We start from the raw sequence: 27490 nt of genomic DNA on the forward strand, positions 1-27490 counted from the left end.
CAGAACGGCAACATTGCTTCTTCATGGCGGCCGATGCGCCTTCCTGCTGAGAAGCACTGACCATCCGAACAATACAGGACATCCCTAGTGGATGTGGCGTCAAATGCTGAGTGGTGCCTCGCGAAATGATACAATGGACAACTATCTGTCCCTTCGATTGCTAGTGAGAGGAAAGACTAACAGACGCCTCAGACCCCGTGTGTAAGCTGACTGCTCCAAACTGTCGGCGACTCTCGACTCAATGACTCTCTTTTGGTCACATGCTCGTGTACGACCCTGCTAAGTGCATGCAGCAAACGCTGTAAAACTGAAGCGTCTGCTACTCGCGAAGAGATGTGTGGAGAAAAACAAAAGCGTACTGACGGATAGCAGAAGACACCGAAGCGAGGTGCTTCTGGACGCCGGCCTGCAAATTGTATTGGCCCGGCCTTCACGTTCTTTCTTTTGACTTCGTCACACGACAGGAAAAGAAAGATGAAGTGCAGCGGGGAGATCACTGTCGACAAAAGGGCCGTGTACATGGGCTTAATGCTCTGTACTCTGGCGTACCCACTTGCCGCACTTACGATTATTGTTCGAGAGGAGAACTGGTACGATGATGAGGGAAACCTTCTTTCTCATCCGCTTCCGCAAGTCACTTGCCCAATTGAAGGGGCTGAAGGAGACCCAGATTGCGCACCGAGTCCTCTTGCTTACGCAAACCTAGACTCTCTAATCTGGGTGTTTGTAGTGAACGAGTTCATTATGCATTTCACGTATGTGCTATATGTGAAACTGTGGGCAACAGGAGGTATGATTCTCAGCTTTCAGCGCGAATTTCTGTCCATAATTGCTTTCTTGGCTCCGGAGTTAACTCTGAACTCGGTTTTCTACTACGTCCAAACTATGCCAGTGGTTCGGGAGTGGTTTCCTGGACTGAAGCACTTCAATTACCCGCTCCTCGTCTCCTTTTTCTTGGGGGCGACTGTGTCGATGCTCTATGGCGTTGGGACTTCCCAAACGACAGACCAGTTTCGACGGACAGTGACCCTTGCCGGACCTGGACTGATGTTTCTTTTCGTCGACTGGTTCAGCCGATCTGTCTTTTTGCCCTTCTTTGAGTTGATGCAGACTACGTTGACGGATTTGGAAGTCGGGAACTTTGTTCTTGCCATCTTTGAGTTAATTCTCACGAACGTGTACGGTTCACTCTTCTTGCCGGCGACCCAGAAACTCTGCGTCGCTCTGGCGCGTTTCTTCTACAACGTCTCTTACCGCGTCGACTCGAAAGTGACTCTCTACGACTATGTTAACCTGCAGGGGAACGATCCCCGCCTTTCGCCGAGAGACCCTATGTCGAAGAGAACGACTCTGATCAGTCCGAGCGACATTGGCACTTTCGACCCGGGTCTCCACCACAGCAGCATCACCATCGGCCGCAAGCGGAGTTCTGCGCGAACAAGCGTTTCAGCTGCGGCAGCCGAGATTCAAAAATTGGAACGTGAGCGGACGACCACCGTGGCAACCGTGGTGTACGAGGAGACAGCTGTCCTTGAGCTGCGAAACGACCCATCTTTGCGTGCAACTCCTCCTTCGTTCCGAAGTGAATCGAGCCTTCAAAATGGTTTAGAAGAAACCCTCACAGTGGTAGAAACCTACGCACACCTCGACAGTGAACAGACTGCCTATCAGCCGGGTAACCTGAGTCGATCTGCTTCGTGTACACACCGTCCTGCCTCTCGCGAAACTGTGGAAGATCTTCAGACTGGAGAAAGAGAAACACATTTGGTACATCCGTGTAGCAACACTTCACAGACCGAAGGCGACGGAGAGGCGCAGAGCGTCGCGAAACCTTTGTCTGACCGTAATGGCGACCCCCACAGAAGACAGGTAACCTCAGAACGCAGCAGAAACGACGAACAGTTTGCTACGGAGTTGACGCCGAATCGAAAGGACAGCTTCGGATCCAGCGAGAAAAAAAGCGAGTCGTTCGTGGGGTCCTGCTGTGCTCGTGAAGCAGAGGACGACTGGGCGTCGAAAGCCAGTAACAGCTTCACGCGTCTCGTGGCCGCAGCGACAGTGGACAAGGATATGGCGAACACAGTAGGCATGGACGGTGTTAATGAAGGGCGGATGTCTGGAGTGAAGGCTGCAGCAGAAACCCAGCGATTTCGAAACAACGTGTACATTCCGTACCGAAAGGGCTTTGGCAGCGACGCCGTCGAGTTTGAAAAGATTACCACTTGGTTCAACTTGATCTGGGATAGCTGGCGGTTTCTCCTGCTGCGGGCAGTCATGGTCAAGACCTCGAACGTGATCATCTTCTTCATTATGATTTTCAAGGATTTTATCTACTCCATTTGGCACTTTTGCGTCCGCTACAACGAGTCGTGCATGCTCTTCTTTCTGGAGCTGCGCTCCGTCGATACCCCGAAGAATCGAAGAATCTTGTCCATCCTTCACTGGTTCCAGGTCATCATCGTGCGGCCCTTCCTGGCGCCGAAGTCGCTTACCCGCGTGGTCTGGCGATCGCAGCTCCTCTTCGGTTTGAACAAGCAACGCGCCGAGAGCCGAATGAGAAGTGCAGCCTGTCGGGCGCACAGTCGTGTGAGGGAAATCGGCATCCGCACTCTCAGCAACATCAACGACAACGCGCCGTGGGATGCGGAGAACACAGGCACGCCAAAGAAGGCCATTCGCGGCTTCGGCATCCTCTTGGGGAACTTCTGGAAAGAACTCGGTCACGACATCGCGGCGCACTTCCGAGAGGAATTCAAAGGCATGCTGCAGTACTTTTCGGACCGCGCCCACAACTCCCGCTACGTCCGCCCGTTCCGGAAGAGAGAGTCGTCGGTCAAAAGTACGGCTGAAGCCGAAGAGTGCGATGTCGAGTACCACTACGCCACGGAGGTCGTTATCATTCGAAATGTACCTGTAACTGTCACGGAACATTCAAAGCGAAGTTCCAGCCTGTTCAGCCGGTCGTTCCACGGGTCAGAGTCTGGAACTGAGTCGATCCTCTCTGCCTCAGACTCGCACATGCCCACCAGGAAAAAGAAACGCAGATCCAGCACTCTCAAACTCGGTGACATTTTCCGCAGCCGCAAGGATTCGGCCTTCCGCACGATGCATGCAGCCTGGCTTTCTCAGGTTGTCGAGGAAGTCCAGTCTCTCATCTACAACCGCACGTGGCCCAGGCTCCTCCAAAAGTTCATGTCTTCCATTTCCCTCGTCGTCAGCGACGTTATTGCAGAAAACACCAAAGTCGGCCTGCTCCCGGCTTACCAAACTGTAAGTTTTTCTGTGAGAGACTCCGAAAAACGACGCAGGCGAAAGAAGCCTGGCCAAGGAAAACCCTTTGGAAAAACAAAATTGTTTCCAAACTTGCGTCCAGGAAGTCAACGGAGGTAACCGCAGCTTCTTTCGAGCCCAAATTACCGGTGCCCATCGTAGGTGTTTATGCACATTCTGCCCAACTAAGCGTCTCGTCCTCGTCCAGGTGAATATATATAGGCGGAATGCAGTGCTTATGTGTCTGAGACGAAAACGAAGTTCTTACACCCATACTGCGTTTCCGACAAAGTCTTGAGTACACTGCGGTCCAGGGTCTTTTCTAACAGGCGGCCAGTGCTTACCCAGGTGCGAATGGTTCTATTCGTTTCGCCACCATAGACACATTTTTGAGACATAAATTCGTGATATGAAGAAGCCACTCTTCCATTTGAACTGCGGAGCATGGTCTGCTGCTAAGAATACCACATCCCAGAAAAATCCTGCAACGCACAGTTCAGAAACTGTTTCCTTCAAACACCACATCGAGCGTTTCTGCTGTCTCGCCCACGAGGGAAAGCAGCGGGGAGATGGCCTGACCAGTGGCCCCTGGAGACTGACACAGGCTTGCAGAAAGCGGAAAAAGATCTACCTTTTCGGCAGATGGAAGTTCCGTCGTGCTCTCCAGTGTTTCTCTTTGAGCTTGTTTCACCCCTCTCTTCACTTTTCGTGTGGGTGCGAATGCTTCCACCATGTGCTGTGTTGTGTGCTACCTGCAGTTCGGGCTTTTCCGTACCTACGATGGTCGAGTTCGCCTGTTTCTGATGTTCGCCTTCGACTTCATCGAAGTTTGTACGGTGTACAAGGTCCAGACGATCAGCCGCTTCTACGCGAGTCTGAAAGACGGGTTCAACAACCACCACGATGGCCCTCTCGTCATGCTTTGCACCATTAACTGCGCAGGCATTCTGCTCTACTTTGGTCTCCTTCGTTACGTCCGCTTCGCCAACATCAATGGAAACAAGCTCGTTCTGCCAGATAACTGCCAACACGAAATGCTCAACCAGCTAAACCTTGAAAAGTAGACACTTTGGCCACGCGTGGTGAACACAGAGTCCTGCCCACTCCGCCCGGTCCTCAATCTCGAGCGTTTGCGAACCACCAAAGCTTTTCGTTCACCCTTCGCATCTGGCCAAAACTCCCGATGATTGACAGTGACATCTTGCCCGCGGTAACTCCCTCACCCTTGGGTACCACTCCGTCTTCCCGGTGGCTAGAGGAACTGCACCCGTTCTACGTCACGTTTCAACATGTCTTCACTCGACAATCCATCCCGCACGCGTTTGTCTGCGAAACCCGCATTGCTTCATCGACACTTCATCATTGTGTTATCCAGCTGCTTCTCCTGTCAGTTCGTAAATCTGTCATTACTTCTCCACAGAATGGAGAAACTGGAGTAGTGTCTTCCCAGACCAAAGCCCACTGAAAAACAAGGGGCAAGAACGGATTGGTAGTAGCTCCGCCGTCGTCTCTGCATAGACCCAGGTCATTTTTTAATTGGTGAGCCTACCGTTTCTGACCAAAACTATTGCGTTTTGTGGGAGGGGCAGAAAAATACGCAGTGTGACGGACACCTAGGAGAATAACCAGGTTCCAGGGCTGTCGCGCCTCAGCACGCCCTTGAAAGAACTTTTGCTGTCTAGACGAAGCCGTAAATACTGCGTCTGTAGCTTGAGCAAAACCCATGGGATTTCTATGTGACGCTACACTAAAAGCCCTTCCATATGTTCCCAATCTAGTCCGCAACTACGGCCACACTTTCTTATAGCGGCCGTCATTCATAGCATCTGCGTAGTAGGAACACCATGGTGGACTGCTCTCAACCCTAAAGCCAAAACCTTCTTCGGTAGGGGCAAAGCGCTTTCACTATCATGTGCCCCCTCACACGGGTTTGTCTGCCGTGTCGGGATCGGCGCCTTGCCGTTTTTTGTCAACGCTTTTGGCCACACAGTGCACCGCCAGGTAGAACCACGTAATACACTATTTAGTTTGTTTCTAAATTCATGAAGACGTGGACAAGGTAATCGAATACTGAAATAAAGCCGGGTCGAGACTTTTAGAGCTGACAAATGGCATCCCAGCACGCAGCCCGAAACCCTTTCGTCTTCGCTTTTTCGGCAAAGCTCCCGTTAGGAAATCCGGGGAAACAGACACCGTTATTCCTACCGACTGGCTAGGCAATAAACTGAGAATTCTACCGCACGTGTTTTTTCTGAACCCACCACCGAAGATATGGCCTCTCGGTTGCCTCTAGTGTTTCCCTTGTTTTTCGCCTCACTTCTTTTTCTTTCCCCCTCCCTTCTTTGGGCCGATATTCTTCGCCGACTTAACTCCACTTGACTTGACTGCTCCCACGAGTTTCAAGCGGTCCTCGCGCTCCTTCTCAATCAGCCGCGAGCGATCTTCGATGCACTCTTCTCTCCACCGTTCCCAGACCACTCGAACCACCGTGCGCATGTCCCATCCCGGCACGCTTCCACGCACAATTAACAGATTTTGCTTCGGATTGAAACCCAAAACGCGTAAGTTTCGCACAGTCGCCACCTTTGCCTTGTCGCGACCCGCCATCCGAGTGCCGGGCAAAACGCGGCCGGGGTCGGTGCCCGCTCCCACAGACCCTGGTCCCCGGTGATGAGTCGAACCGTGCGTCATCGGACCTCTGCAGAGAAGGCGAGGGAAAAACCAGAGCGAAAACAAAGACGCGTTTCTGCGATGCACGTACGAACCAGCGCGGGAGAGGCGCCGACCCGGGCAAAGAACAACACGGACGCAGGAGACAGGCAAAGAGGCAGCAGATCCAGGCGAACGAAAAGACCAGGAATGGAGGAAAGATAATCAAAGTAGGCATAAACGTATGCATGCACAGATACACACGATACATATTGTTAACAAGGACTCCCGAGACAAACATATCTACCATACCGATCGACGATCATCATATCCACGTGCTTACGTAATACAACACCCATCAGTGTGCTACATATAAATAAATATATATATATATATAATCGCATGCATGTGTATTTCCATATTTCCTGAGCATCGGCCGGAAATCGGAGTGTGGTGTTTTCTGAACGGATGCTTGCAGAGAAGAATGAATCGTTCCTGCGTTGTCCCCCTCAGGGTTCCCTGGGTGTGTCGGGGTCTGCCTAGCTCCTTTCCTGGTTACCTGTGAAATCCGAATCGAGAAACTGTGCCTTGGAATCCCTTCCCCTTCTTCACTGCTCGGACGTGAACGCGCTTGGCTCCCAACAGAGAAGAAACGTCCAAAATTTGGCCGAGCACAAATTCATTTGGGGGGCGGACCGTCACAGTCGCTGTCTCGAATCCCGTGGCTCCGACTCGCTGCAGCTTGCCTAGGGTCGGCCTCTTCACAAAAAGACGCCGACGTCTTGGCAGGTCTGGACAGAGAAACGGAAGTGGGAAAGGATTTCAAAGTGACTCGGAAACGAGTATGGTGTGAGGCGAAAGAAACTTGCGAAGCCGAGGGAAGCGCAGAAGACCACAGAACAGATTCTGGATGATACCAAGAGCAGGAGAAGACAGTGAGACGGAAGGAAAGAAGCAAGAGACAGGGACTGAGCAGAAGAAGAGTGAGGGGGCGAGAAGCAAGCGCAGAAAAAAAGTGAGGAGGAGCTGTGGAGAAGAGACAGAAGAGTGGGAAAGGAAACGAGTAAGGGAAAGGCAGAAAAAGCACAACTGTGTGAGCTGCTTTCATATTAAATGCATGTGGGGAGAGACGAGACGGGAAGACGCTGTCGATGGAGAATAGAAAATAAGACAGACGGCATGTCCCATACAGCTGGCTTGTCGAGAGTCTTGCGAGCAGAGCGAGAGAACGAAACACAAGGCCCATCTCGGAGACAATAAACGCGGAGTCTTCTGTGTCCTCGGGGGAAAAAGAAGAAATCCCAAGTTTTTTTTCAAGTGCACAACGAGGCGCTCACCATAGGAGACAACTGCCTTTCCGTATTCGAGGAACTGGACAATCGTTGCCGGTAGGACCTGAAGAAGTGTAACAGGCTCGGCTTGTCCATCCGGCGAGAAGCAGGCAGTCATGTCGATCTTTCGAGCTAACAATTCAATCTGAGAAACCGTAGTTGACGAGACACAATTCGAAAAAAAAACCTAATTTTCGGCGATCTCCCCTGCGCGCAACCCCCCGGAAAGGCCAGCCACGTTTGCACTGGACACAAAACTCTTTTAGGAAACATCTCAGGTTCTCTTGCGCAGGTTCTAGTGGAATAACTTCCGACTCCTGCCTCGACGGCAGTTTTCACCTCAAGGTTACGTCTGCCACATTCGATGGCTTCTTGTCTCTGAAATGGAACGTTCGGTTACAGACAGTTCTCTCACGTACGCCTTACCCACGCTTCTCTGAACGGCAGCTGACTTCTCCAGGACGTTCTGTCTCCGATGAGACACGGTTTGCACTCTCAGGGAGACAGACACGTCGTCTTCAGAGATTTTCTGTCTCCTACCTTTGGTCGGATCTTAAAAACGTCTTGTGAGGTATTGTTACTCTAGCGTTCTTGCTGTGTCGTTCTCAGAGCGTCCTCAACAGAGACTGCTGGTCTCGATCTAGGAGGGAGCGTCTGTACAAGACAGCTGCGGGTTTCACTCCCACACTACGACTTGCCTTCCACCGTTACGCGCGTTGTCTGCCTTTGCTGCATGCATGGATTCGTTTTCTGTTGTCTTCTTCATTCGCGAGCAACGTACCTCCGGTTTCTGGTCAGGCCACCGAATGTCGAAAAGGTAGTCTCGGGGGTCGTCGGGTGCACGCAACCCCAAATACTGCAAAGCGGAACAGAGAACGAGAGTAGGCGGGAACAGAGGAATGTGAGAGAGGTAAACGGAGGGAAAGTGAACGCCCGGAAACAAGAGAAAGAGGACGCGAGAGAAGGGACAGACCGAGGCCGGAACGAAGAGAAAGACAAAGGAAAGATGGAAGCGAAAGACGGAGAGCAATGAACAGGATCAGGAAGGAAACGAAAGAAGGCTTTCCAACAGAACAGATAGGAACGCTTCACCAAGAAGAAGACGAGGGAGGACCGCAGCGACGAAGAAGACGGCGACCGACCAATCTTGAGGAAATCAGCAGATGCAGAAAGAAGAGCGCAGCTGACAACGCCCAAGCGGGTCCCAGAAGCTGACTTACCTTCTTGACCATTTGGAGGGAACTCTGGCTCTTCGTTCCTCGATTGCGTCGCGAACTGAGGTCACAGACTCTCGGGCAGAAGTCACCTTGTCTCTCGCCACTGTGACGGCGAGGAGCGACAGAGGCAGGAAAGAAAGAGGCCAGAGAAGCTGCAGAGAGAGGTGACAACGAGAGAGAAGAAGCCGGGGAGAAAGCGGCGGACATTGCGTTCACTGGAGACACTTCCGCAACAGCCTTATGACATCCAACTGCCCGCAAGAGAGGAGGCCTCAGAGCTGTAGGCGAGCGGCAAAGAGAGGAGCAACGCGAAGAAAAAAGGGGAGAAAGACGAGATGGATCTGGACGCAGAGAAGAGAAGCAGCCTGAACCCAGAACGAAGGAGAGCCGAGGAGACGAGCAAGAAACAGAAAGAGACAAGGAGGCCTTCACTGCCCCGCAGCGCTCTTCCATCCGCCTTGTCGCGCGTCTCTCTTCTTCAGCCGAGGCGTCTCCACCCCACACGCTTCTTCTTCCTCGTCTCCTCACACCGTCGCTTCGTCCTGTCGAATCGATTCTTGCCTTTCCTTCATGCGAGCGTCCAACTAAATGCAAAGGCGAGAGCCGAGAGGCACAAAAAACACCAGCAGATGAGAGAGAAAACGAACGAGAAGAAAGAGAAGAAGGAAAGGATCCGAAGAGAGAACGGGAGGGCGAAGCGGGACGTGCCGACGACAGAGCAGAGGCGAACACACAGAGAGGAGAGAGAAAAATGTGCGGTGATTCTCTCGAACTGTGGAAAAGAAGGAAGAGAAAAAAGAAGACGAAAGACAGAGACGTAAGCGACAAGCCAAGAGACCAGCGGTAGGGGGCAACGCCCCGCATCTTCCCCAGTCTTTCCATAGTTCTGCGAGCAGCGCTGGTTTTCAGAAAGTCAACACAGCCGACGAACAAGCTCAACAGGCCAACAGTTCAGGTTTCTCTCCATCTGGTGTTTTCGCTGTCTGCCTGGAGAGAAGACGCGCAGGGCTACAACCACGCGTCCACGCCTCGCCGACGCATGAAGAGCAATGCGAATCTTTGCCCCATATTTGAAATCGACTCGTCGCTCCTTAAAACTTCCTCTCGAGACTTCTTCCACTCCTGCGACCTCATCACTTCCGAACGCCTCACGAGGAAATCGCGAGGGCGAGACGAACAGTGAACACACTGCAAGACAGACGTACGCAGCTTATCTGCAACCTCACACAACCTTGACGAAGCCAGACAGATATTTACACACAACAAGAAACGCAAACACACTTATAATACACACACTCCTGTACGAATAGACATACACCGCCACACACACACAAATATATATAGCCAAGCACAGATCCATATATATATATATATATATATATAGATAGATAGATAGATAGATATGTGTAAGTGTTTATATTTACAAGCGTATCTATACAAAGAGGGCTTGGGTATTTCGAAGAGAGACGGCCCTTTCTGGGCCGACATATAGGAGGTGCGGAAAAGGATGTTTACGAATTTTTTCTGGAATCCAAGCACGTTCCCTTCTCGATGAGAGTGAAATTTCGAAGACCAGCGTCGTGAAGAGGGAGAAAGGGAGGCTGTTCGAAGGAGGACTAGAAACGGAGACAGTTTTAGGAGACACCTGCCGGCCAGAGGAAGAGGGGATTCGGAACCTTTTTTTTCTGCTCCCTCTCAAGAACAGATAAGCAGGCAGCACATCTCGGCTGCTTCGTCGCTCTTCCCTCTGCCGTTCCAGAACACAGAGAGAGAGCAGGAGAGGCCTAGAAAGAAGAGAGGAGGAGACATAATGAAACCAGAAAGAAAAGGGAAGCACGACCGGAGACAGGAGAAAGCAATTGGTTCTGTTTCTGTTGTGGAGAATACAGCTTGCTTTGTCGAGGTCTTCTTTGCTCACGTCGATGCATGCGCGCATGCAGTGTGACAAAGAAGCTTTTTCCCGGTTCTTCTCAACTCTCTCTTTTGCGCTCTGCAGGTCCTTCTCTCTTTTTAAAATTTCTTCTTCTCTCTTCTTCTTTGCTGAATTCTTCTTCCTGCTTTTCCTGTCTTCTTCTCTGGTGTGTTCTTTCGCTGCGCTCTCTCTCCTGTTGCCTTTCTCGTTTCTCCGGCCGTCGTTTTTCCCTCGCCTTTCTTCTTCGTTGTCGCCATTATTTCTTTCTTCGTCATTCTCTGCTCTTTCTTATCCGTCTCTCCTTTTCTTGTCTCGCCCTAGTCCCTCTCCACTCCTTCCGCGGCAATGGCGGCGCCTGCAGCCTTTCCGCTGTCGCTGCTCTCCAGAGAAGCGAATCGACAGTCTCCTTCCTGCGCCTCTCCTAATCTTCCCTCGCCCACCTCTGTCTCCTCGCATTCCTCAGAAGGCCCCGCAGCCTCCTCTCAGGAGAAACCATGGCCTCTTTCCTGCCTGCCTCTCTTCCTCACAGAGAACCCCCTCTTCAATGCGGGATTCGGCCTCGCGGTTCTAGGTAAGCCGTCCTCCGTGGTGAGTCTGTGTCTCGTTGTCTCTCTGAACGCGGCGTCTCTTCCTGCTCTTCGTTTCCTCTGAACTTCCTTCTGATCTGTCTCGTTCTTCTTTCGGAGGTCCTTCTGGACTCTCCTTTGCTCCTCTCCGTTTATCCCTGAAAAGCTGATTTCTTCCTCCACGTTTCCTCTGGAGCGTCCTTGTCCCGTTTCCATCATCTGTTTCCTTCGACTGCTTTTCCTCTTCCGTCTTGCTCTCCTTTCTCTTCCTCGTCGGCTTCTCTTCTGCTTTTCCATGGTCGTCTGGAGCGAGACTTCCATTTTCGTCCACTCTTCTTTGTTGTCTTACATTGCAGTTCGATCCGATCCTGTACTCCCGCTCTTGTGTTTCTTTCTTCCTCCTCTTTCCAGGCACAGGCGCGGCGCTTGCTCGTCGGAGTTGGCAGACGGTCCAGGCAGTGGCCAGGCGGCAACTCTTCACTTCTCTCGAAATTCCTGTCAGAGATCCTGCCTATCCTTGGGTCATGCAGTGGTTGGTTTCCCGGTGAGATTCACTTCCCCTTTTAGACGCTTCTCTCCTGGCTTTTTTCTCCTTCTCTCCCTGTTCTCTGCCGACCCTCCGAGGCCGTCCTCCAGTGTCGTTTGGTGGCAGATGAGGGGTCCTTGAGAGCTCACATCTCGCGCTTCTTTCTCCTTCTCAGCGTTCGATCTGCTGCTCACTTGTGAAGTTGCCTGCTGAATCGCTTCTGCACATGGCATGGGTTCGTCGCTCTGACGCTCCTGTCTTCTTTTTCTTCGGTAGTTTCACTCCTCGAAACGCCCACCATATCAAAACGGAAGCGAGAATTTCGTCGTTCGGTTGAGGAAAGGCTTTCCTCGGTTTCCGAAAGTTTTTATATCCAAAGGAGCCTCTCTGTTCCTATCGTCACTTTTCGTTCTTCCTCGTTGCCGCGCTGATTCCAGTGTATTGCCTTCTGCGTCGCCTGTGTCCTTTTGTCTCCACTCTGTCAACTTTCGCTTCTCCTGGGCCTGCCGCTTTTTCATTGCACGGGGACCTTTCCGCCCTCAACATTCTTATATTCCGACATGCGCCTTTCTTCGGTTGCCGCCTGTGTGCAGAGGATGTCTCTCTCACCATCTGGGCATCTCGACAGAGTACTGCAAAGACAACGCCGGCAACGTCCGCGCGGTCTTCAACTACATTCCTAGCCCAGGTGCGAGTCCGGTCGCAGGTCTGCGTCAGTCAGTTTTTACTTGTTCTCTTCAATGTCGAGACAGAGGCAAACGGCTAGCCACAACTTCGCCTTTGTTGGTCGGCGTTTTCTGCATTTGCGGCATCTTCTACTTCACCTCTGTCGCATCTCTGTCGCGTGTCGGCCGTCGTGCTTCTGCCTCTCTCGTCACGAAACTGCTTCAACTTGCATCTCCCTCCCTTTCTCCACTTTCTCTCGTCTGCGTTTTTTCTCTTCCTCGCAAAGCATGCGTGTCTCCATCTCCGTCTCTATTCGCCTCTCTCTTTCATCGTTCATTGCTACCTGTTTCACTTCGGCTGTCTCACTCTACGGAGAAGCATGTGAGTATGTATATACTTCCACCTACCACCTTGTTCTCGTTCAGTCCTGGGGACCTTTTCTTCTATGGTGTTCTCCGTAAAACGCGTCTGCATTTTCATGTTTCTGAGTGCCGTTCTTTCTCCGTACCCTTTCGCTTTGTGACACGGTCTCTTTTTGAGTCTTTCGCTGACCGGCGCCCTCAATACCTCCTCTCACAGCAAGTTCAACTTCTGCATATTCGCTCTCCACCGACGCGGGGATGTCCAGCCGACTCCGGCGCCCTACGCGCCGCACGCCCACCGTCTCCTTCTTGGTGGAAAGCTTCGTGTCTGTGAGTTGTCTTTGTCAAGTGTTTTCTCTCTGTTTCATGCCGCAGTACCCTTTGCTGATTTGTCGCTGTTTCGCTTCCGGCGAGGCTCTGGGTGCTACGGAGTTGCGTCCTCCTTCTTTCCTCCACCTCGCCTCCCTGCCTCTTGTCGCTTTCAGGCCGGCACATTCTGCGCTACAAGAATACCCCTTTGGTGATCGAGAGAACGCGGTCGGGAGAAACGATGGACTTCCAAACAGGCACACCCTGGGAAACGCTCACTTTGCAAACCTTCGCCTTTCAGCGCCATGCGATTCAGGACATCGTGCGTGAAAAAGCGGCTTGCTCGACTGGTCCAGACCGTTTCGCCGAAGCGGCGTTTCTGGATTGCCTCCTCAGCGCTGAAGATACAGACTGACAGCCCACAACCAGTTGTCGACATACCTGTATACACATACATACATAGATACATACATAGATACATACATACATACATACATACATATTACGCATACGTACATACTATACATACATCCATGTAACATGCATCCGCATCTTTCCTATAGATATACGTTCAGCTGTGAAGATTGGTGTACGTATGCTTACGTGGGAGCACCTGAGTAACTCCACACATGTATTTAGACACTCCGTCTGTATGCAGGTGCGTCTACGTAGTCAGACAAACAGGTATGCATAGAAAGAAGTGTATTTGGATTTCAGTCTCTGAAGGGTAGACAGCGGCGCTCGTGGGAACAGAACCTCTCTGACTCGTCATCAACTCGTTTCTTTGCTCGTATCAAACGGATGACTTTTCTTCTCGAATCTACAAAGTCTTCTGGCCTTCCTCGATGGGTTTCTCCTCAGCTGGAGGAGGCTCGCCGAAACGCTCTCGCGAAGGAAGAGGGGAAAACAGTGATTTTCAGAAGGTAGGAGAGAAACGAACGGAGAGCGTTCAACGCATTCACATGCAGTTCCGCACGGACATCCGATGGTCCCCGGTCAGGCTGCCTGGCGCTCGGCTTTTCTTAAGAAGTTCGTGCCAAGGCGTGAGAAGGGGAAACTGTGTCTTGGTGTCTTTGTTTTATGTTCTTTATGCCATTTGTAGACGAACGATGTGTCAGATTTGTGTACCAGTTTATCGGTTTCAAGTCATCTGTTCAAATATACAGGAACTGTGCCCCTTACTCAACTGCGGTTTCCGAAAAGGGAAGTGTCACGTCTGTAGGAAAATCGTTTGTACAGGATGTCACCTTTTTTCCGCCCATTCTACGATCTGGAGACTTTGCTTTTGCTGAACGTCCAAAACAGAAACAAGGTGATAAAGTACCCGTACGGTAGTATTGGTGAATCACACAATCAATAATGATGTATATGTTGTTATACACGCTACGTGAGCAGGAATCCATGCACTACGCCTAGGACATACCCGATGCAGACTAACATTAATGCCGTCGTCTACTGAAATTCCTCACGCTTAGCGCGTCTCTTCATTCTCAAGAACGAAAACAATTTTGAATTGCCTAGTTCCGTCCTGTTCTCTGGGAGGCGACCTACACTGGAACTGATTAAGTGGATTTCCGTATTCAGGTTTCCCGACACTCGTACAGTTCCGTGTATTATGGCGGAACTATGAGAGGAAAACAAATTTCGCGAGACGCCGAAGGTGACGCCTCTTTCCCTGTGCTTCCAGTGTATCCAAAGGGGGTCCGAAAGGGGTCTTTCGCTTCTCGGTTGCTATCTCGGAACTTTTTTCGTCTTCCTGTTTTTCCATGTTGTCGTTGCAGTGTCGCCTCAGAGTGGCGAAAGTACGGAGAGCCGAAGACAGTCCGTCCTTTTGACTCCGTCGTCTTGGCTGGTCAGGCGCCGCTCAAACAGTCCACTGTGTTTTTTGAAAGAAAGGAGAGTGAATTTACAGATGGAGAGACATTTAAACGAATCCGTCTAGAACAGCATGCTTCACACGTGCTGAGTAGTCCTGCTCTAAGTATATGCCTCACTAGGGATCTCCTTTTCCAACTGGATGCATGTGAAAATGCCTATTAGGTTGACGCGGGACGGCCTTCACGTCTCTAGGCATCCATCTGTGCATTATTGTCTTTTTTCCTTTTCCTGTATCCCTTGAAATGGAGTGTTGACAGAAGAGAGATCACCACGCCGTCCTCTCTGCATGTGTGCATATGTATAAGCATGTGTGAGTCTAGGGGGCTGGGAGACCTGTCGACGAGGACGAATGTCTCAAACAGCATCGCGGAAAGGAGCAATTTCTTCTGGTTTGGCGCGTCTCCCCGTCCTGCGCGTTTCTGGCTTTTGCATGTGTCTTTTTGCCCGCCCTCTTGCTTTTCTGTGTCGGACGGAGTAGCTTTTTTTGACGCACTGTGGGGTGGACGAACTCTTGAGGTCTGTCAGTGTCAACGAACGCGTGACAGTGGCACTTGAAGCACCCCGAAGGCGAGTGCCGCGCATCGAGTCGCCTTTCATCCTCGTCTGTTGACTGCGGACGCTCATCGCCGATTTCCGTTGACTGAACGTTGGTTTCTCCCGTCCCCTCTCGTGTGTGTGTGTGTTTCAGACGGGGTTGCAGAGCAAGTTTATGAGGACGTCGTGAGCTTCCTGAAGTCTTCACAGTGGTACCTTCAGAGGGGCATTCCCTATCGACGCGGTTATCTCCTTCACGGTCCGCCAGGGTGTGGAAAGAGCAGCTTTGTCATGGCGATCGCGGGGAAACTCAAGTACAACATTTGCGTCATGAACGTGGCAGATCCTCTCATGACGGACGACCGTTTTCAATACCTTCTCGCGTAAGGTTGAAGAGTCCGAAGAAAAGTGGAGGATGTTCAACACTTTAGCTCCCGTCTCCCGTGTACACCCGCGAGCGTCAACTGAGGTGCCGAGACGAAGCCTATCCTTAGACGACGTGTCCAGACTGCACTTTGCAGTTTAAGTTAGGGAGTTATCAGCGAAGGCTTTCTCATCTGCGTACATGTTGGTGTAGGCGTAAGTGTAGATCTGTCTCGACGAGAAGATCTGACCATGCCAGAGCGACTGGGTCAGCATTTCAAAGCTAATTCTCTTTCAGATGCCTGGTGTGTTGTTGACAGCACCCCACATTCACACATGCTGCGTTGACATGTACGGTCGTGGTTGCCAGCTTTCCTTGGCGGATACGGATGCTCTTCGATACCAGTCTCTAGGAACTCCAGCACGAGCCTTTGTCTCTTCTTCAGTGTGCTGGATCGTGTGGAGGAGCTGTGTACTGCTTTTGAGACTCCAGCTCTCGCGTTTTTTCCCTTGCCGGCTTCCTTGCTCCTCCAGACTGAGTGTGTTTCGTTTCATCTAGCCAGGCATCGGGGGAGTTGCTGATACAGTCTAAGGATGGCCTGGTGGGTGATTACCGGCGTCGTCTCTGCTGTGCGTCGCCATGGCTTTCGACTCTCGGCTCTTCTTCGTCGCTCTTCTGTGCACTTCGTTTCTCTCTCTCTGCGACCTCTCTTGACACCTCCGTTCCTGCAGGACTGTGCCACCGCAGTCGCTCTTGCTTCTTGAAGACATCGACGGAGCGATCCAGAAATCCGAGTCCGCCCTTGGGGTTGCGGCCGAAGACCGGAAAGGCGCAAATCCGTACGGCATGCGTGGCGTCACCTTCAGTGGCCTCCTGAATGCTCTCGATGGGGTGAGAGTTCCAGTTCTCGGAGAAACGGACAGACAAATGTGGTTCTGTTCACAGCTTCTCATAAGTGTATATATATATATATATATGGATACTTATTTGATGAAATACTAAGCTTATAAAGGCATGCGTGAATGCAGAGAGGCTCGAACAGGGTCACGTTCGATATGGCAGAGGCGCTCGCCACAGTTCTATTACCGACTGCAGGAGGAACCTAGACGTAGAGACACAAATAATCATATCCTACACATTTTAGACAAGGGAGAACTGGCGGATTTTCTCGGATAGTGTGTAGGTTTCGATCAACAGATATTTCATTTACTAGGAAATTCAGGTGGTCCACAAACGTTTGTTTGCAAAAGTCCGGAATGCGAGGAAAGTGACCCTCCTACCGACAGGAACCGATGCTTTCTTCAGCCTTTGGTGGTAATGCCATGGACACTAGATCACTCTCGATGAAGCGAAAGGCAGCAGAGAGAGAGCCAGTGGAGAATGGAAGCGTTAATGAAATGCTGGGGGCAAGTGGAGTTTGTGGTGGTGTTTTGGTTCGGTGCATGCAGATCGTGGCAACGGAAGAGCGCGTGACCATCATGACAACAAATCACCCTGAAAGGTGAGCCGAAAATCTTTTTTAGCCTTTCAGCGTCCAGGCCAACACCCGTCTGTCCCGATATACGCATGTGTCTCGCCCAGAGCGGCAGTCGAGTATACGCTGTTAAGCAAGTGAGGCTATGTCAACGCAAGAGCATGTATTCACCGGCATGCAGATTGACATTTTGTGCAGAGTTCGAGATAAGGTGCCTGCCCGAAATCCGAGTGACAGACAGCGTAGGAGAAGAAGTGCAAGTTTCCTTCACAGTTTGCGGGAGTTGTAGAGTCGCGCCTGTGGCCGTGACCGCGAGTGGGTCCGAGTTTCCCCTTGCGTTTTTGTTGTGCGTGAATCAAGTTGGGGCATGCACTTTATCTTGTGTGTGAGACGCAGTTCGCCCCTCGCAGCGATTTTGTGTCCTTGGCTCTTTACATAGTGCTCGCTTGTCGCTCGAGGATGAAATGAGAAACGGTGCTTCAGTTTCAACAAGGCGGTGTTTCAATGTCTTAACTTCTCAGACTCCCAGATTCCCTCATTCGTCCTGGTCGTGTCGACATCAAAGTCAGAATTGGATACGCGACGCGACCTCAGCTTCGGAGACAGGTGAGCATGGGCAGACGAGGACATGTGGCGGAGAAGGGGAAGAGCCGCAGAATGAGAATTAAAGCTAAGATGCATGCGTTGAGTTGGTCGGGTCTGCCAGATGTCTGTAAACGACGTTTTCCCAGGGATTGATAGAGAAACACGGACTACTGGATACTACCTCTTGAATATCTTCCTTTACTGTGTCCACGTTGCCCTGTGTTACCAGAGCACAGTTGAGATGACACGTTTATTGTAGAAATAGAACCAGTTGATTTATTTGTGGACAGACGTCGCGATGCTCGGAAGGTTAACGAGAACTGGACACACTCTAGCACGTCCGTGTCACGTAAACATGCTTTTACACCATATAATTCGATTGGGGAAACAGGCGAAAGCATGCATCTGTGAAAGTCCAGATTTTCGTGTTACCCCTGGACAAGTGCGTCTTTGATGGTGCCGAGGAGGGGTGCCACGTCCAAGCCTGTTGGGAACTTCTAATTAACTGTGCATGCATCTTGTCGGGGAATCTCTCATGTAAAGCATTTGCTCAAAGTAAATGGTCATCAAAGTGACTCTGATAGCAGCATAGAGATGGGATGTGTCGCCTTATGCTGCGCGACGTTTCTCTGCTTCCGTTTCATTTCCGCCGACGTGGCTTGTTCTCCGGCATGTGCGCGCAGTTTCTCCGGTTTTTCCCTGGAGAGGACGCGGCAGCGGACAAGTTCGAAGCTATTATGAGTGGCATTCAGCTGTGTAAGCTCCTGTCGTAGCTAATGAATCCGTGGTGGGACTGTATCAGAATACATAGAGCATTTCCAATCACAATTGAGTCTCAACCTGACAAGATGAGGCAATTCTTTAAACGCCACTGAAGCGGCACTTCCAGCTAGGCATAGCGCTGTCATACACACGACCGCGGGAATAAACGCATACGAGCCGTATCTTTGAATGGACAACAACAATGCTTTTTTGTACCTCCGGTCTCCTTAATTCGCCCTGCTCCTGAATGTGCGTCCGTGTGGTTTTATTCCGTGAGGCCCTGGAGAGCGGATTTATAGTTCAAGACAAATGAATAAGTGGCTGTGAGTGACTGTGGAGTATATCTTCTGTGTAGCCAAGGAAACTACTGAAAAGGTTTTTCCCAACTTTCGTGTCGCAGTCTCGCAGGGTATTTCCTCGTTTAGTTATAAGCGAAAGGCAAGAGGATTTTGAGGTTTTCCGCCACTTGCAGGTTTCCACAGGGAAGCAACGGTCAGTCCACGTGTTGTTGCCTTTCAGAAAATGACAGTGTACTAGGTGGGGCTTTTGTGCTTAAGCAGCCGGTGGTAGATACGTTGGTTTGTTTTCCACCCAGATTCTTTCTTGGTTTGATTTCCTCACTGCTTCTATCCTGGTGTTTACAGCTATGGCGGAACTCCAAGGGTTCTTTTTGTTCTGCAAAGACAACGTGGACCAGGCTTTGGCAATGGCCGAGTCGTGGAGAAAAGCGGACCAGGAGGCCCGTGCAGCGGTGATGCGAGAGCGAGAAGCGGCAAACACAAAAACTAACACGGCTAGTTCAGAGCAAAAGGAACCGGAAAAGCTCGCAGTTCAGCAGAAACACTCCTCCACAGGGAATACAGAGAGTGGCAGTTCACAGTCTGGTCACTGCGAGAAGCAGAGTGCGTCCTGATGATATTAGCTAACGTGCCCAGAGATCCGGGACTGAGCCGTGCAGGGAAGAGGATGAATCAACACAATCTTTTTTCCAGTTGGTCAATGCCCCTGAGTTCCCTCTTCATTACTGGCACTGAATTGTGCCACCACAGTGTTACTCGAAAGCAACACCACCCTAGCGTGGTGATTACAGGAAGTAACTCTACGCTAGGGTTTCGAATGCGATGGCAAAAGTCATTGAAACGGATGGCAATTACGAAACGAAAACCAATTCCACGCGGCAATGTGAATTGTGAATTACGAGAGATTCCTTGACCGAGAAGCATATAACGGGGTAAACAATACCAGTGGACGTAAAGGTAGGAACACGACTTTATACCAAAAGGTGCTGTAGTGGTTGAGGTGCCACATTCGAGGCCATATAGGTCGCGTCAGAAACAGTAGATGTGGCAAACTGACGGCTCGGATGACTGCGGCTGTTTCTGTGCTTTTGGGACACAGAACGGGATTTTAGCTTATGATAAGGTACCGTCTCTGACAGCACGACGGGGGTCATCCAATCTGGAGCACAGAGCGTGAGGAACCCGGTCTTGCAAATGACGCTGGCATTGTGGCTCCCATACAAGAAATATTTTCGGGAAGCCCAGGTTTTTGTACATTCATGAGTCAGTTGTTGTGTTTACGTGTTCCGTCACCTGTTTTTATTCCGTCATGTTTTCCCGTAACCGAGTCCCCAGGCTACTGTCCATGTCACTGGCTAGATTTGTCTGCGATTCTCGACTGTCTGTTTGTCGGTCCACCTGCAGCAAACTGCCATAGTTATTTTATCTCGTTCCTTTTGAAGACTGCGAAGGAAACATAACACTTCTCCCTGACGCTGCACATACCCCAGCGTCTCAAAAAAGGATAGGCTTGTCCATTCATAACGCACCATTTAATTTGCTTCAATCAACTCTCGAAGATGCACCCTAACCGGTGATCTCTTTCCTGTACATGCGTTCCAGAGTTGGAAGAGGTGGTAAAACATTTTTTGAGTTTGAGAACAGATATCTCGGAACTCTCCGTAGGCCCCACCAAGCCCCTAATAAATGCAGCATTCAAAGCACAACGGAGGCACACCAATATTTTGCTGAAGCGGACCTGCTAGTGTTTTTCTGTATGCGATGGGCCCGACAGTTTAATGTCGCCCGTGTCTCGGCAGTAACCACCTGTTACCAGCGAAAATGAAACGAACGGCACAGACTGACCAACAGTGGGCGACACAGTACATGAGCTACTGCCGAAATTTCGAGCATGCTCCACGTGTGGGGGCCCGAGCGCCCAAGCTTTGAGATATTGTCGTACACCCGCGAGCTCAAGTGTGTTTATTTTGAAGGGGATTTTCCGTGCTTGGACCCATTTCACGCTTGCAACTTCTACAATGTTCCTTCGACCGGCTAGGAACGCCAGGCAGACTGCGAGTTCGTTGTTTCTTCTTTAAATATGTAGTGCGAACAACCTGGCAACATGTCTGAGAGCCCCGCCTCTTCCAATAGCCTTCAAGTCTGTTTTCATGGTCGTTTGAGCAGAGCCGAATCCACTCTTATGCCTTCTAGACAACGCAGACGAATGTGAAGGCTTCCAGAGGGTGTTGACGATTGTGTCACCAGCCCTGCGTGTTCCGTACAAGGGGTGGCTTGGCAAGGCGAAAGGAGTCCCGTGTAGCTCCTGGAGGCCAACCAGCCCTGAAAGCGCTCCTGCATTTTGTAGGGGATAGCGTATGCGTAGTTGGGAAGAAACCGCTGTGGCGAGAAGAGCTCTTGACCCCAAGCTTGCATTACTCATTGATGTTCTTTATGAAGTTAGAGAGAGACTCCGACAATGCTCGGGTACCCACAACTTGACATCGGTGACCTCGATGCTGTCAACCATGGCTGGAAAACCATTTTGGTCGCAGCAAACGGGGCAAACGGGTCGGACCCCGTACAGCTGAAATTTTCCCCAGACACACCTTTCCAAACCTTTCTTGACTGGAGCGGGCCCAAGGTCAACGTCAGTAAGTGACACTGTTGAGGCTAAATTTTTCTGAGCTCCCACATGCGCGTTTTCAAACCCCTACACCGCTTCCCATAGATGAGGGGAAAGTCAGCACACGGTGGGTCTTGACGCAGCTCGCTATGCCGAAAATATGTTGATACCGTTCGGATGCAGATATGATTTCGCCTTTACACGCATACTTCTTCTGTTCTTCTACTCTCCGTCGCTACTTGGTACGCGGGCTAACAATCTCGAGCTTTCCAACATCCACATAATGTTCATCCACTCATCCACGCATCCAGTCTGAGGAAATCACCATTCATTTACATATTGTGCTCACCGCCGCAGTTTTTCTAGCGCCATACCGACTGGCCTAGGAAACAGAACAACGCCGGGGGGTCAACATGAATCGCGGATCATTTGTGCAGAGACACAGTGTATACGTACAAGGCGATAGCTACAATGCATGGTCTAGCTATGACCTCTACGTTATTAATGCCTCGATAGATACTGTAGATAGCGAGAGTGGTCCGGTTGATGCCAAAGAATGAACGTGACTTCTCAACCACAAGATACAGCGATGTTCCTGCATACTGCTGTTTCCTCTCAGCGCCTGCGCGACGCGCATTCACAGAGACCGGCGACGAAATTCAGGACTTCGACCAGCTCCTCGATGACGATGTCGTGTATATCTCTAAAGGCGAGGATTTTTGCAAGGGGGGGGCCGACAAGACAACGGATGGTGAGGCAACGACTTAGTCCTTCCAATACCAAGGTGTTTTGCGTCCAGTCTTTCCTTGACGTTCTCTAGACGCAACGGAGTCGGTGAAGGCCGGACGACGAAGCCGTTTGTGTTGGCATTTGATTCTATTTCTGTAAAATTTCCAGTCAATCCTGAAAGCACTTTTGTTTGTAGACGAAGGACTAGTGGCATTAAGGAGTGGTACTCATGATAGGGGTTTCGCCGTAACTCCGTGCAAGACAACTGTCTGTTTTGAGTGCTTCCCCGCAGTAATTGGAGGATACGTCGTGAAAGAGCTGCTCGGAGAGGGTGGCTTCGGTAGAGTCATGAAAGCTGTCCACCCTGAAACAGGCAAGCATTCCCCCATTTGATGACGTTATCGAACAGAAGTGCTCATCGCTGAATCTCATTGCACTCCAAACTCCAAGAAGTGAACCCTGCGTCTCGAATAGGATGCATTAGTGGGTTTCCCTGCGAGAGTGTTACTGCGATGCGAGTGGCAACGTGTTCGGAGCGCAATACCTTATGTGTAGGACAGTTAAGATGCAGAATTTGTATGGGTGTCGTTCTTCCCGCATTTCGCTGAATAATTAACTGCGCAACATAATCCCAACAGTGTCACATGCTGACCCGAGTATCAGGGGCTTTTTTGTTGCCCATATGCTTTTCATAAGCAGTAGGGCACAATGGAAGACGATTTTGTCCAGACTGTTTCCGCACCTGAATTTGCCACGTGCAGGTCATGCACAATTTTCTCTAGTGTAAACCAAAGTACACCTGTATTAGGTCTGAAAGAGAGAGTTTTGCTAGTTGAGATCTATAGCCAACTTGTATAAGGCGATCCACATTGAACTGCGTTAAGGTGCAATCTGTACGGAATACAGGGATCGAATGTTTGGTGGCCTGGTACCAGTTTCGCGTTCGTTGGGCACACGTTTTCGCCGTGATGCAAAACCATGGGTTTCCTTAAAACTCTCTCTTTTTGTGTCATCGACAACAAAGTGGCGAAATGCGTGCACTTTGTCACCACCAGGAGAGATCGTTGCAATCAAGCTTATAAACAAAAGATCATTCAACGAGATCACCGATGCTGACCGCGTTTTCGTCGAGATCCAGGTAACGTACTGACCACTCTACGAGACAGCTTGTTCTGGAGAACGGTTCTTCACGTACTGATGAACATACGTCACATGCACTCGTTATTCGCCATTTGGCAGCAGATGATTAGAGTCGCTGCCGACACATTCCAAACAGTTTTTTACTCCATGAAGAAGAGACTGATTGTCTCCCTTTGCGGATAAGTCAAGAAAATCATTCTTGCAGCTTATGGGATTTATCACTGCACGGAGCTTTCTCCGTCAGCTCCTCTAAATGATATCTCGTTTCTGCCATGTCTTTAATCGCCTCAGAATATGTCTCGTGTGGCAGACAACGATTAAGAGAGGAGCGTTACCTCTTGTATTCGGAACTCCGTCTCAGTTTACTTGTTTCCATCCGCTTGGATAGAAATTCTTTTTTTCCATCCTTCTGGAGCTCATGATTACCACGAATCTGCACCCTGTGACACGTTGAAGCGCAATTTTCACTGAACAGGCACTGAGAGATCTTTCTCACAAGCACGTGATAAAGATGAAGGACGTCGTTGACAACCCAAAGTACATCTGCTTCATCATGGAGTACGCGACAAATGGCGAACTGAGAAATTATGTGTCAAAAAAGACACGCCTGAAGGAAGATGGTCAGTCTATTCCAGGAAAACTACGCCGTCAACGTGAAAAGGACAGTTACTTCCCAATAAAATGGATTTCTTTTTACATGATAAAACGAAATTATGTTTCCATTCTTTGCTTGCCACAGCTGCGGAACCATTTTAACCTTCATAGATGCAAGACAAAGGTCAACCATCTGGCAGTGTCACTCGAAAGAATCCGATCCGCGGATTACGCTCCAAAGTGAATATAATGGTGTTTGTACAGTTTGTATGCAAATGTTGGTTCATTGAAAAGGCGCTGGATACCACAAATTACTGCACTTAAAAAGTGGATCATGATAAAGAGTCTGTTCTTCCAAATAGATTCCACGAAAAGCAAAAAATCTGCGTGTGCGACTTAAAAACGACCTGCGGCACCCCTCACCAGTCCAGACGGTCGATCAATCTTCGCACTCGTCTATCCAGATCTGGATGCCGGCTTCCACTTTGTCATCTTCGCCTTGGCAGAAGCCAGGCAATTTTTTGAACAGATTATCAAAGGTGTTCATTACTGCCACTCTAAAAACATCGTGCACCGGTAAGAGGTCTTTGAACCAGTGTGGTCATTTGCCCTGAACTGCAAGCGACGGCGTTGTCAGAATTCCACTTTACACAAGGCATGCTGTGCCTGGAGTTCCTTTTTGTGCACACCGTCAACAGGGATCTGAAGCTTGAGAACATTTTGCTGGACGAGGGCAACCAATGCAAAATCGCGGACTTTGGTCTGTCTCACTTCGTGGTCGACAGTCACGCGACTGTCACGGAAGGAGGGACTCAGGCGTACCTCGCTCCAGAAGTCTGGAATGGACAGTCAAAGCACTCAAGTCCTTTTCAGCTGGATGTCTGGGCACTTGGTAAGGTACAGTTTTTCCGAGTTAGAGCTGTGGTTCTTCTCCGGGGCGCTGCATCTCTAAATGTCCTTAGGTTCTCTCGCTACGACAACACCTGGGCAGCAGCGAAAAATCTCGTGCTCGGGTACTCACAGGCAAGCCACATAGTAACGAAGAACCGCTTCACTTGTTGCGTGCCAGCGAGCTTCTGAGAGGAACTACATGAACCACCGTACAGGATCTTGTGCCGAAGGACCCAGTGTCCTGTACAGCGTTGGCAAGGTGACGCAGTCGTAGTCTCCTGTTGTTTCGTTTGTTTCTTGAACTACCTTGCCTTGAGCATGCGTTCTGCCCCAACTCCTTCGAGGACGACTCCAAAAACCAGTTTTGTTTGAAGACCGACAATGATAGAAGACACATTTGTCACAGCAAGCAAAATACCGCTTCTACTTTGTGTATTTCTGAGCCGTCGTTTGCTACAGGAGTGATTCTGTTCGGCATGACACATGGGCGTCTCCCGTTCGAGAGGCCAGACCGGCACACGCTCGAAAAGCTGAGGACGGTACTAAATCAGGAGAACTTTGCTTTCGGTGCCTTCTCATATCCCAACTATTCTGTTGTTCAGCGGCGTGAGGCGTCCTTGCCAGAGTTCCGTTCATTCGGAAAACACACGAGTCCTAGTGTTACATGCTCTTACGGCTGTGTCTGCGCCCTACACTATTGGACCGACAGGAAAGTAGAGTGGCGTGCTTCACCGGAACTTAAGATGCTCTTTCTTAGATTTTTCTCGTGTAGAAGAAGACAGCCACAGAGACAATGTCAGTCTGTCTTCTAAAGCTCCCGTAGACGAGGAGTCAGTTCAGTTTTAATTCAGCAAGCCCCGTGACTGTGCCTAGCTACGCAAGCTATCTGTGCAATTACGTGAAGAATTGGCGTATGCGTGTCCACGCTACAGTGCATTCAAGCAAAATATATCTCGCACCCTGGTCGTCGAGCTAGTTCTGAGAGATTTTAGTTGCTGAACCAGAAAATGGGGTGGCATCCGCTGCGTTCCCAGGAGGGTCTGCCCTTTGATGCTACGGCATCTCCGGCTTTGAAGAGAACTATAAATGCAATGCTTCATCCAGATCCAAGAAAAAGAATCAGAATCAGTGACCTCATGAACGATGCGTGGCTAAGGCAGTCGCTCCCATGGGAAGATGCACAAGAAACTGTTCAACGCGAAAGCAGCGGCAATTGCAGCTGTAGGCAAAGGCGACAGTTTGTTTAACTGTTATTGATAACAGATAAAGGCGACAGTTTGTTTTACTGTTATTGATAACAGATACACACACATGCACACAATCATATGCACGCCTCCTTCTTTGCATAAGCTATATAAACACTTGTTTGTGTCTACATAAATCTCCAGTCACGTGTGAATGCATCCTTGCGTTTCGGTGAATGTGTGCACACCTCTCAGTATACTGGTGGCTCCACATAACTGTTTATGTAAATATATATACAGATTATTTACCTACACAAATATATACATACAAACATACGCACATGCATACGTCCATGCAAAAATATGCATTCATGGAAAGCGAGAGGTTGTTGCCGCCATTTTCTTGAATAGCAATTTCTTTTTGGGGTTTTGGTGGACAGGTGCGAACGAGCCGGTTTTGTGTTTCTTTTCGCTTGCCTCTGGTTCCCCTCGCCCTCTGCAGCAAAAGCAGATTCATCGAATCCGAGCAGATCCCCCTCCCAAGATGGCTGTCCCTCGTCTGAAGCAGTTCCGCCGGCAGGCACGACGATCGACGACGCTGTGTATGTCAATCGTTCTGTTTTGAGGTCTTGGGAACCGCTGTCTCAGGGCATTTCCCCCCCTTCTCGCAATGCGACCTCCCCGACAGAGTCTTCTGTCCCCGCAGTCAAGCGTCCCCTGCGTCCTCGCGCTCCCGAAAATGTCCAGACTTCTTCATCGGTTCCACCAAACCACATGCGAACTCAAAAACCTGTAGAAAGTGGCACTCCTCGCGCGAGCACCGGAGCAGGCACTTTGGGTCCGTCTTCTGGACACGGCTCTGGCGCGTCACTTGCATCATCTGCGAGATTCTCTGGAGGGACTTTCGCGCGAAAAAAAGTGATTTCTCAGACAGGATCGACCAATGGACCTATTATAAATGTCGTCGCGCCGCTTCCCACCAAAAGAAATGCACCGAATTTCCAAAACTCCGTCAGTGGAGAAAGAAAACACTCCCCGGGCAGACTAGGTGGCTGTTCATCGCCGCCGGACAGCAGATTTCGATAAGACCGAAAGGATTCGGCGTGTTACGAAGAAAAACGGAAAAATCGTTACAGAGTTGAATCTGCCGCTGTGTGGAAGAGGGGGGGGAAGATAGGTTTTATCTGAGAGAGAAACGATTGATTCGGGGCAGATTATGGAGGAGCGACACCACGACGCGCTACCACGTCTGAAAAACTGTGAATGGAGAACAACAGGCGGAGTGAACGGGCATTGTTCAACCATATGTTCTTGGCATTACAGTAGAACACCAATTTTAAATCAGGAGAAAGTACTACATGGTAGAAGTAGATCCTTTTTTGTGTCTTCACAGTGTCAGGTACTTCGATGTCTAGGCTGAGTGCAGGGGAGTCAGGAGATTCCAGCATTCCGGTGAAATGTTGCACTGAAAGATTGGTGATTGTTGAATAACACAAAGCCAGGGAAACCTGCGTGTATGCGGGGCATGCATGTTTTAATTTTAAGTAACTTGCTTTGTCCTTGTTCCTGTTCATCGCTTTCCTTGAGTGTTCCAGACACGCAACAGTGGTTTATTCCGAGTATGACTGGGGTCCTCTCCTCAA

The 27490-nt window shown here is 50.2% G+C and overlaps 4 protein-coding genes across 4 annotated transcripts; 3 read left to right on the plus strand and 1 right to left on the minus strand.

The window, feature by feature from the left end:
- Positions 1-474: 474 nt before the first annotated feature.
- Positions 475-4820, plus strand: TGME49_243470 (hypothetical protein; the record flags this gene model as incomplete). The annotated part of the gene is made up of 2 exons (XM_002366805.1): positions 475-3270; positions 4029-4820. The coding sequence occupies 2 exons, from the start codon at positions 475-477 to the stop codon at positions 4332-4334; spliced, it is 3102 nt and encodes a 1033-aa protein (XP_002366846.1). The 3' UTR covers positions 4335-4820.
- A 685-nt stretch (positions 4821-5505) lies between these two features.
- On the minus strand, positions 5506-10313 carry TGME49_243480 (50S ribosomal protein L3, putative). The gene is made up of 5 exons (XM_018780675.1): positions 8471-10313; positions 8032-8106; positions 7257-7395; positions 6479-6710; positions 5506-5968 (listed from the first exon to the last, which is right to left on the minus strand). The coding sequence occupies exons 1-5, from the start codon at positions 9347-9349 to the stop codon at positions 5584-5586; spliced, it is 1710 nt and encodes a 569-aa protein (XP_018637512.1). The 5' UTR covers positions 9350-10313; the 3' UTR covers positions 5506-5583.
- A 201-nt stretch (positions 10314-10514) lies between these two features.
- Positions 10515-20250, plus strand: TGME49_243490. Its single transcript, XM_002366807.2, has 12 exons — positions 10515-10950; positions 11357-11489; positions 12065-12159; positions 12985-13130; positions 13670-13731; positions 14590-14660; positions 15375-15603; positions 16316-16475; positions 17033-17085; positions 17580-17664; positions 18327-18399; positions 19050-20250. The coding sequence occupies exons 1-12, from the start codon at positions 10725-10727 to the stop codon at positions 19316-19318; spliced, it is 1602 nt and encodes a 533-aa protein (XP_002366848.2). The 5' UTR covers positions 10515-10724; the 3' UTR covers positions 19319-20250.
- A 912-nt stretch (positions 20251-21162) lies between these two features.
- TGME49_243500 (CAM kinase, SNF1/AMK1 family ToxPK1) lies at positions 21163-26472 on the plus strand (the record flags this gene model as incomplete). Its single annotated transcript, XM_018780677.1, has 9 exons — positions 21163-21337; positions 21929-22060; positions 22331-22411; positions 23094-23176; positions 23654-23798; positions 24279-24348; positions 24471-24664; positions 25123-25202; positions 26350-26472. The coding sequence occupies 9 exons, from the start codon at positions 21163-21165 to the stop codon at positions 26470-26472; spliced, it is 1083 nt and encodes a 360-aa protein (XP_018637513.1).
- Positions 26473-27490: the final 1018 nt, after the last annotated feature.

The sequence above is a fragment of the Toxoplasma gondii genome, chromosome VI, assembly GCF_000006565.2.
Source record: "Toxoplasma gondii ME49 chromosome VI, whole genome shotgun sequence".
Lineage (NCBI taxonomy): Eukaryota > Apicomplexa > Conoidasida > Eucoccidiorida > Sarcocystidae > Toxoplasma > Toxoplasma gondii.